The sequence below is a fragment of the Carlito syrichta genome, unplaced genomic scaffold (assembly GCF_000164805.1).
Source record: "Carlito syrichta isolate Samal-C Ts95f unplaced genomic scaffold, Tarsius_syrichta-2.0.1 Scaffold142933, whole genome shotgun sequence".
Lineage (NCBI taxonomy): Eukaryota > Metazoa > Chordata > Mammalia > Primates > Tarsiidae > Carlito > Carlito syrichta.
The window spans coordinates 69,442-78,918 of NW_007087029.1; the positions used below are offsets into that span (position 1 = coordinate 69,442).

General features: G+C 50.6%; 1 protein-coding gene across 1 annotated transcript; it reads left to right on the forward strand.

The window, feature by feature from the left end:
- Positions 1–3,033: 3,033 nt before the first annotated feature.
- MRPL14 (mitochondrial ribosomal protein L14) lies at positions 3,034–5,758 on the forward strand. Its single transcript, XM_008050028.2, has 2 exons — positions 3,034–3,328; positions 5,282–5,758. Exons 1-2 carry the CDS (start codon positions 3,258–3,260, stop codon positions 5,646–5,648), a joined length of 438 nt encoding a protein of 145 aa, XP_008048219.1. The 5' UTR covers positions 3,034–3,257; the 3' UTR covers positions 5,649–5,758.
- Positions 5,759–9,477: the final 3,719 nt, after the last annotated feature.

The window sequence follows — 9,477 nt, forward strand, 5'->3', positions numbered from 1 at the left end:
TGAGACCAGCCTGGGCAACTTGGCGAGACCTCATCTCTACAATAAATCAAGAAAAATTAGCTGGGTGTGGTGGCACATGCCTGTAGGTCCAGCTACTTGGAAGGCTGAGGTAGAAGGATCACCTGAACCCAGCAGGTTGTGGCTGTGGTGGCTGTAGGTGTACCACTGCACTGCAGCGTGGGTGACAGAGTGAGACTCCAATTCAAAAAATAAAAAAATAAAATGTGTGTACTTTTTTTGGCACCCTCTGTATACGTAAGTGATTACTTTGTACTTCCAAGTTCGTCAGAATTCTCACTGCTGTCCATTTGATGTCTGAATCCTGTGGATCGGGAGGTCAGCATCAGATCCACTAAGCTCATGAAAAGTCATTGAATGGGGCCTTTTCTTATGAAAGTGGAAGTGCTCCCGGGAGACATGGGTGGAGCACTCCTGTGTCTGAGGGCAGAACAGGTAATCTCGACCATCCAAGTCTGGTTGCTGGATTCCTGTAGCAAGTTCAGGCGCCATGTCACTGGGATCTCTGTGGTTTCTGAGTTTTGGACGGTGAGTAGGAAGAAATAGATTGTTAATAACATCAGTCTTATCTCAAAGTATCCAAGGGTATCCAGTGTCTGGGTAGTGAGTGTTGGCTCATGTGAGTCCTGCCAACATGGGACACACAGATATCCCAGTGCACAGGAGGGGCGGCGACTGATGCTGCAGATTTCAGAGGTGTCCTGGGGGAGATGTCCATGGCGCTGGGTCGGATTCTTTGGGGCAGGGATAGGGTGGCTTGTTAGCAAGGCATGGAGAGGAGGCCTGGCTTGGGGTTTGCGTCCTCCAGCATTTAGGGAGGTGACTTGGGACGAGACCCAAGTCAGGAAGTTTCTGGGAAGCCCCAAATGCATCTGTGATTCCTGGACTAATGTGTGTGTTCCTGAGGAAGCAGTGTGGTGTGGAGGCCGGGGGCGGTGCCACTCCCAAGAGAGGGAATGTAGTGATGCTGGGCTAATCTCTGGGTTCTACAGAGTTGTCAAGGAGCCTCTTCCCCCGGGAGTGAGACCAAGGGCCTGCCAGTATCAGATGGGAAGGCTTGGCTAGGATTTGACGCAGCTGCAGCCTGAACCAGAAGGACTGCTTTTTGGAGCTATGGGGTTGTTTTTTGTTTTTGTTTTTTTACCAATTTTTGGTTATTGCTGTGAGTGAAGAGCTCTTCTTGCCTCTTGCATTACAAATTGTCTTGAAAACTTAGATTAAAGTGAGTAATTTTCACGTGGCGTTTGTCTACACTTCAGTTGATTTGGCAAGCACTGAGTTGACTGTAAGTAAAATACGCATGTGACATCACTATTCTTGATGGAACAGGAATAATTTAACAGTTGGAAAAATATTAATATTTAAATTAAAGTTGCTACATTTACTCTCTGTTGGGTAAGAGCAAAGTTTAGGAAGCTGACTACAGGGGCTCAAATTTTGGTCTTGTTATTCCTAGCTGTGTAACCTTGAGCAAGTTATTTAACCTCTCTCAGCCTCATTTCTTTGTGTATCACAATGAGGCTGATAGTAGTACCCATCTCCTAGAGCTTTTGTGAAGCTTAAATGAGATGGTCATGTAAGCGCTTACCTAGTACCTGACACATTGTAACCACTTAGTAAATGTTCGTCCAGAAAGGGCACAGAAGGAGACCAGGTGATCCTTAGAGCTGCTTGACACCCAGAGCTCTCTGGAGCGAAGTGAACTTTGCGTGGCAAAGTGAGGCTGTGGGGTACGGGGAGACACCCAGGTGTCCTGCCCTTGACTATTTGTGAGGCTGTAAAGGCACCCATCTGTCTGTATCTCAGTTTCCTGATGGTGAAATGAGATGTAACGTGACGATGGTGAGGATGATGACAGCTGATAGGTAGCGGGTGCCAGGCACTGTGTGAAGAGCGCTGCATGACTGACTCATTGCACCCTCATGGCCATCTGGTGAGCAGACACTGCTGTCATCCCTGTGTTATAGTTGGGAAACTGAGGCTCAGCAGTTTAGCTACTTGTCCAGGGCCACCTTGCTGGGAAAGTAAAATTGGTCTCATCTGATGGTCTGCAATTCTTCTGTGAGTGTCACGTGTTAGCGGTTTTATACATAAGCCACTTTCTTTTGCATTGAATTTTCTGATCATAATTACATTTTGGCTAATGCTTCATGGGTTGCCTTAAGGAAAACACTTGAGAGTGAGTTTGGGATTTGAGGCTAAATTGTAGTTAATAAGCATTTATGGAGTCTCTAGGTATTCCTGGGGAAGTAAATAGTGGATTCCCCTCCCCCTTATTAAATAAAATCTTATCTGAGGTGCTCTGAACTTGTGCAAAGTAAAGCCATGTGTAAATACTACAGAGAAGAGGCTTTTCTCGGCAGACCTCTCGAACGAGGCCCCCTGCAACCGCAGTTGGGGTGGAAAACTGGTGAGCTTTGCAGCTGGCGTTAGCAGCTGGTACAGGCTTTTCTCAGCCGTGCCCCTGAGCGATGCACGGGTGTTTTGAGACACTGGTGACTTCTGTGTTTGTCAGGGCTGTGGGCAACAAGATTCAGGTTCTGCAGGCCAGAGCTGGGCACATTGGGTTGGCGTTTGCTTTTCCATCTCCAGCTTGCTTTTCTGAAGCCCACTCCAGCTGCAGTGTGGCCTGGGCGGTCCTTCTGTGTCACAGCGTTTGGGAGATTGACCCAAATACAGACTCTGGTCAGGGACTCAGCAAAGGCAGCTGTTGGTTCTGCTGTGCTGCCTTGAGCTGGGCAGGTGTTCCGGTGCTTACCTCTGGGGGAAGGTAATGTAGTGACAGACTTCTTGGGCAGCTGTTGGGGAGTGAACGTGCTGGTTTTAGAAGGCACATGAGTGTCAGCAAGGGCAGTAGTGTGTAGTGTTTCCTCCATGGAAGACTGGGAAATGGTCACTGGCTGGGCTTATTCCAGGAGATCTGTGTTTCCTCCTGCCTGTGGAGGTGATCTGATGATGAAGGTGCTCTCTGCGCTGTTGTGGTACTTAGAGCAAGAGCTGCTGGCTGTTCCAGGGCTTCGACCCCAGAGTGAGAACGTGAGTCAGCAGAATGGAGCTAGAGTTCCATCTGATCATCTGCGTATCTTTTAACCACTGAGATTTATATTTAGTGACTAATGATCTTGTGCTAGAAGTGCCATCTCCCACACAAGTCCCCATAGAAAACTGGCTCTGAGGGCTCTGACTTGGAAATTAATCTCCCCCTCCCATTTTCTCTGCAGGATTTGTTCTTGAGACCCATGGCTTGCTTTCCTGGGCTCTGGGGCCCCTGCACACATGTGAGCAGAGCGCTTAGCCATCGCTGGTTCAGGTAACTTCCCCATGAATTTTAGAAACTGTCTTAAGCCCCCCAGCAGGGCTGGGCATTATGGTGGCTGGAACAGGAGCACAGATTCAGGGAGTGGGCATGGGGTTGAAGGAGCTCACGTATCAGGTCCTGGGGCGCAGGATGGTGAGGAGGCCATGTTGCTGTTGGAGACGGGACAGGGAATGGCATAGGGTGGCTGCTGCCACCTTTCAGTCATTGCAAGACTCTCGTAGTGAACCTGACATCTCTCAACCCTGTCATTCTCCTAGAGCATTAAAATCCTTTATTTATTTATGCTTTTTTTTTTTTGGAGTAGGAGTCTCACTCTGTTGTAGGCTAGAGTACAGTGGCATGCTCATGCCCACTGCAGCCTTGACCTACTGTGCTCCTTCAGGTGATCCTTCCACCTCAGCCTTCCAAGTACCTGGAACCACAGGTGTGCACCACCATGCCCAGCTAATTTTTTGATTTATTGGAGAGACGAGGTCTTGCCAAGTTGCCCAGGCGGGTCTTGAACCCCTGAACTCAGGCAGTCCTATTGCTTCCGCCTCCCAAAGTGCTGGGATTACAGGCATGAACCACTGCGCCTGGCTCTTTTGTTAAAAAATTGAATCTTTTTAATTATTAAAATAATATGTGCTTATTACCCCAAACTGGAGCATGATAGCAATGTAGTGCTCTCCCCTCCGTTCAGATGCTCAGCCAGGAGGAGAACACTGGGCACGCCCACGGCAGACGTGCTGCTGGCTCCACCGTGCCTTCATCCACAGGCGTTTGCTGAGCTCTGTGTCTGGGTTGGTCACACAGAGAGGGATGAGAATGGCTTCCTGCCCTAAGAGAGCTCTCACTGCTGGCCACAGGAGCAAGCTTGAGGACAGATAGCTCTAAGAGGTGACAGGTGTGATTCTAGAGGGCCGTGCAGTGCTTCAGAAGGCCTGAGACAGGAGCTGCTGAGGGAGGAGGAGCAGGAGGAGGAAGATGGGAGGGGAGTGGAGGCGGCTTTCCCAGAAGGGAGTGGGGCAGATCCCATCCAGGCCTCCAGGGAGGATTGCAAGACGGGGCATGTGTGGAGGACTCCGGTGGTTCCTGGCCACCAGTACGTAGTGTGGGTGGTGAGTGTGTGGCCTCAGGAGACAGGTAAATTGGGGTGAGGTTGTTACAGTGTAAACAGAGGGAACCATGGACAATCTAAGCTGGGGAGTGACATTAGTTATTTATTCTAAAGAGCATTCTTTTTCACAGAGTGAGGTGCAGTGGGAACCCATCAGGCCACAGCCTCTGTGTAGGACAGTGAGCTAAGTGAAGGAGAGGTTCGTGCGAGGGAGAGACAGGACACAGGTGCCCAGGAGGAGGTTGCAACAGTGCTCGATGGTGGTGGATGTTGGTGAAGAGAGCTTAGGGCTCGGGTTCTGGGGTTTGTGGAGAAGCTGTTATTGAGATAGGAGGTGCAGCAGCAGGAGAAGCCTTGTGGGGAGGCAGTGAGGTTGGTTTGAGACCTACTGAGTTTGCAGTGTCTGTAAGGCATGTTGTAGGGAGTTCCAGAGAGGAGAAATACGTAAGACTACAATATAGGAGAGAGGCAGGGCTGGAGATAGAACTTACCAACTGGCAGAAGTGGGAATGGCCAGAATTGCCCAAAGTAGGCCCTTTCGGAATTCCCCAGAGTCTTTTGGAAACTTAAGGCTGCTGTGAAGTTCATTGTAACAGAGAGGTTGGGTTGTCTTTAAAACCATCCAAACTGAGACCGTCACCCGAGAGCAGAAGCCCTCCCCTGTAAGGAAACAGTCTTGGGTACAGGCAGGTCTTCACAGAATCCTGAACTTCTGTGGAGGTTCCTGGCAGTGCTCTGCTCAGTGTGCATGTGTTGCTGGCACAGACTTTCCCCTGACCTTGCTTCTCAGGAGCCTGTGCACCCTGACCAGGAGAGAGATCTCAGACTTATTTTTCTCCCACCAGCTCCACTGGGAACCTGAGTGCGATTCAGAAGATGACGCGGGTGCGAGTGGTGGACAACAGTGCCCTGGGAAACACCCCGTACCACCGCCCTCCTCGGTGCATCCACGTCTACAAGAAGAACGGAGTGGGCAAGGTGGGCGACCGCATACTGCTGGCCATCAAGGGACAGAAGAAAAAGGCTCTCATCGTGGGCCATCGCATGCCTGGCCCCCGCATGACCCCCAGGTTCGACTCCAACAATGTGGTCCTCATTGAGGACAACGGGAACCCTGTGGGGACCCGAATCAAGACGCCCATCCCCACCAGCCTGCGCCAGAAGGAAGGCGAGTACTCCAAGGTGCTGGCCATTGCTCAGAACTTTGTGTGAGCAGTGCCCAGGCTGAGAGGGACTCTGGCAGCCACGGGATTGCTCCCTTCATACTGGGTCACTGTGTCCTGCAAGAGAATAAACATTATTGTGTATGTTTTCTTCCTGAGCTTTCTGGGATGTGATCATGAGGTAAATAACACTGGAGCAGTTAAAAGGGGGCCAACCCAAGTCTGTCGTCATGAGATGGTGCCAGGTTCTGGGCCTTTGCTTTTCTGGTTTGGACCCTATAACATGAGTTCTTGCAGGACTCTGAGTAAACTAAATGCCAATTTATAAATGTACCATGGAGTCTGCCATTTTCTTTTCCTTCTCTTTTTTTTTTTTTTGAGTTGGAGTCTCACTCTGTTGCCCAGGCTAGAGTACAGTGGCATGTTCACAACCACCACAGCCTTGACCTGCTGAGCTTAGGTGATCCTTCCATCTCAGTCTTCCAAATAGCTGGAACTACAGGCGTGCGCTACCATGCCTGGCTTATTTTTTTATTTATTGTAGAGACGAGGTCTCACCAAGCTGCCCGGCTGGTCTTTGAACGCCTGCGCTCAGGCAGTCTTCTCGCCTCGGCCTCCCAAAGTGCTGGGATTACAGGCTGAGCCACCGAGCCCGGCCTTCTCTTTTCTTGAGTCAAGGTTTCACTCTGTCCCTCAGGCTAGAGTACAGTGGCATGTTCATGGCTCACCGCAGTCTCCAACTCCTGTGCTTAAACACTCCTCCCCCCTCAGCCTCCTAAAGTGCTAGGATTACAGTCCTGAGCCACTGCACCCAGTTGAGTCTGCCACTTCCTAACCAAAAGATTTTTTTTTTCATCTAAAATATCTTTTTCCTGTGTAGAGAGCTTGAGGCTTTAAATAATTGTAAAGTTTACTGGGTAAGCATGGAGTAATCTAGTGGAACATTTCCTTTAGGTTGCAATAAAGCCCAGGCAGTAATTCTTTCCTTGCTCTGGAGTTTTACCAGGACACTCCTCTGTGCCCAGTAGCAGAGCTTCCTCCCTGGACTGCTGGAGAAGTGGACACACCTGTGTATTTTGCTTATGACCTAATCTTAGGCCTGTGCAAATGATTCAGTGACAGGTTCTCTTCCATAAATTTGTTGGTCTGCTGGGGAAGATTTGGAGGCTCCCTTAGTTTATCTAGTTAGAAGTTCATCTGCTCATTTATACATTCACTTGTTTATTCATTTAGAATATTGTAGGTACTTACTCATTCAATATCTCAGTGGCCTCCGAAAGTCAGAGTAGTGTAGGGGTTAACAACACAGGCTCTGTAGCCAGGCTACCTGGGTTTGAATCCTGATTCTGCCACTTGCTACTTAATGATGGGGGGCAAATTATTTTACTTTTTTGTGGCTCAGTTTCCTTACCTGTAAAAGGGGGATATAATAATGGCATCTACCTGATAGGGTTGGTGTGAGAATTGAATGAGCTAGTACCTATAAATGCTTAGAATGGTACCTGGAGATAGTAAGCACTCAAACGGCATGGTGGTGCATGCCTACAGTCCCAGCTACTCAGGAGGCTAAGGCAGGAGGAAAGTGAACTCGTTCTTCTCAGCCTGGCCCCGCCTGCTCAGGAGTTGAGTCCAGCCTTTTAGCAACATAACATGACTCCATCTCAAAAACAAAACAAAACAAACACTCAGTAGGTTATTAGCTATTTCCTATTATGACTCTGCATGGGCCAGCACTGAAAGAAAGTTGTGGCCCTTGCCTTCCTGGAGCTTACAGTGTCCTAGGGGAAAACTGATATAATCAAATTTCCAATTCCTCAAACAAATGCAAAACCCCAAGTGTAGCTAGGGCCTGTGATAAAGGTGTCAGAGTTTTTCAGTGGAATTAGAGGCAGCTTCCCTGAGAAAGGGTTGCATCAGCTGCAGTATGAGTGCAGCTCAGACTTGAGAGGAGGCAAACAGTGGTTACTTGGGGGGTGGGGAGGGTGTCGACTGGGAGTGGACAGGAGGGAAGCTTCAGGGTGTTGGGAACATTCTAAATCCAGATCTGCGTGGGAGTTATGTGTGTAGGCATCTGTAAATAATTATTGATCAAATTTATAACTTAGTAAAAATAAGTGGATGGGCATCAGATAGGTGAGAGAAGAGAGGAAATGCCAGAGGCAGAGGGCAGGGTACATGACAAAACCCGTGGCAGGAGGGAACAGGATGCTTGCCAAGGCCTGAGAAAGTATGGCTGGAGCAGGGTGAGCAGACGGGATCACAGAGTGGGGGTGAGGCCCAGACTGGAGGGGGCCTGGTGAGCCATGGGAAGGGTTTTCTCAGTGAGGGCATCGGGTCTGTGGGTGGGTGTTTAGCAAGTGGGATAAGGTGGGAAGGGAGACACAGATTTGCTCTGCAGAGGGGGGCTTGCAGAAGACTGCAAGAGGATGATGTGGACTGTGCGCAGGCAGTGGGTGCCATCAGGAGGCCCAGTGGACTTGGTGATGGGTTAACATGGTGGGGAAAGGCCAAGTGTGGGTCCAAGGTCTCTGACCTCCACACCTGGTGTGTGCAGACTGGGCCAGGGTGCTGTAGCACAGCCCGAGGTGGGAAGAAGAACAGCCCTGGGCAAGCCGTGTGGAGGGGCCTTGGGATACCAGGAGATGTCAGGTAGGCAGCTGGGTATAGACTCTCAAACAGGAATAACACCTCATGTGGAAGCATTCGTGTATGTGTCCTTGGCTTTTGTAGGCATCGGTCCCATTTTCAGATGAGAACAAGGAGTATCAGGGAACCGTGATTTCTCAGGGTCCCGCAATAGGCAAGTGGTGAAGCTGGTCTCAAAGCTGATCCTGTGACTTCCAGTTCAGGGTCTTCCCACAGCATTTCCGGGTCTTTCTTTTGCAGTTGACGCGTTCACTCATCCTGACCTGATTCTTAATAGCTCGATCCTGGAGGCTGATGTTCTGGTTTTCCTGAGGACTATAGGCCCATCTTGGAGCCTGTCACCTCCAAGCCTTGATTGCAGGAGGCAGAGGCTCAGTTTAGCCTCCAGTGGAAGCGCAGACAGCCCCCTTGCCTCCTCTGACTAAACCTGAGTCGAGGTACTCCGGCATGTTAGAAGCTAATGTCCCTCTCCATCTGGCCTCCGAAGGGCAGAGGGAGAGCCCGCGGCTGACAGGCCCTGCTGCAGTGGTTGGATGTGACCGAGGAGGAGGCATCACATCAGACCTGGGGCCTGCCTTGCCAGTGGCAAGTCTCTCCAGCTGTGGCAGCTGGCATGCAGCAGGCTCTTAATTCCCCTTCTTTCAGTCCCACTCCCCAGAGGCCATGGCAGGAAGAGGCCCCTGGCGAGAGGAAGGGGAATGTGGACTCATCATCTCAGCCTGGCATCACCTGCACAGGGGCTAGACCTTTGCCCTGACCGGGACAGCCTGACCTAAGCTGCCCTCCAGCTTCTCAGGTCTCTTGCTTTCTGGGGTCAGGCTCTCTTCTCCAGTGCCCTGAGTCAGCAGGAAGCGCTTTCTTCCTTTCACGTGCTCACGGGATGCTGGCTGCTCCTCCTCATCCCCTCTCCCGCCTCCCTCCTAAGGTTCACCAGAGTCATTCAAGTGACTCCTCTGTCCTCGCTGTCCCCTCCACTGGTCTCTGTGGACTTTAGCCCTCCTCCTGAGGTGTTCTGTGCTGACCGCGGGAAGGCTGTGGTTTCAACAAAGCTGGGTGGCCGGAGCCAGTGACGCAGGGCCTCGCGGACAACCCAGAATAGCCTGGGCTTTGCTGCTTCTCCAGCGCCCTATCACTTTGCAGGCTGGGATCTAATTTGCCATCCACCCCGCCCCCCCCAACCCCAGTCTTTCAGCCAGTACTGCTTGCTTTACCCATGAAATATTTATAATCAC

Excerpts from the sequence above, each read along its gene's own strand:
- MRPL14 (XM_008050028.2), top strand. The coding sequence starts at position 3,258 with ATGGCTTGCTTTCCTGGGCTCTGGGGCCCCTGCACACATGTGAGCAGA. Across the intron at positions 3,329-5,281 it reads CTTAGCCATCGCTGGTTCAG|CTCCACTGGGAACCTGAGTG; the intron begins GTAACTTCCCCA and ends TTCTCCCACCAG.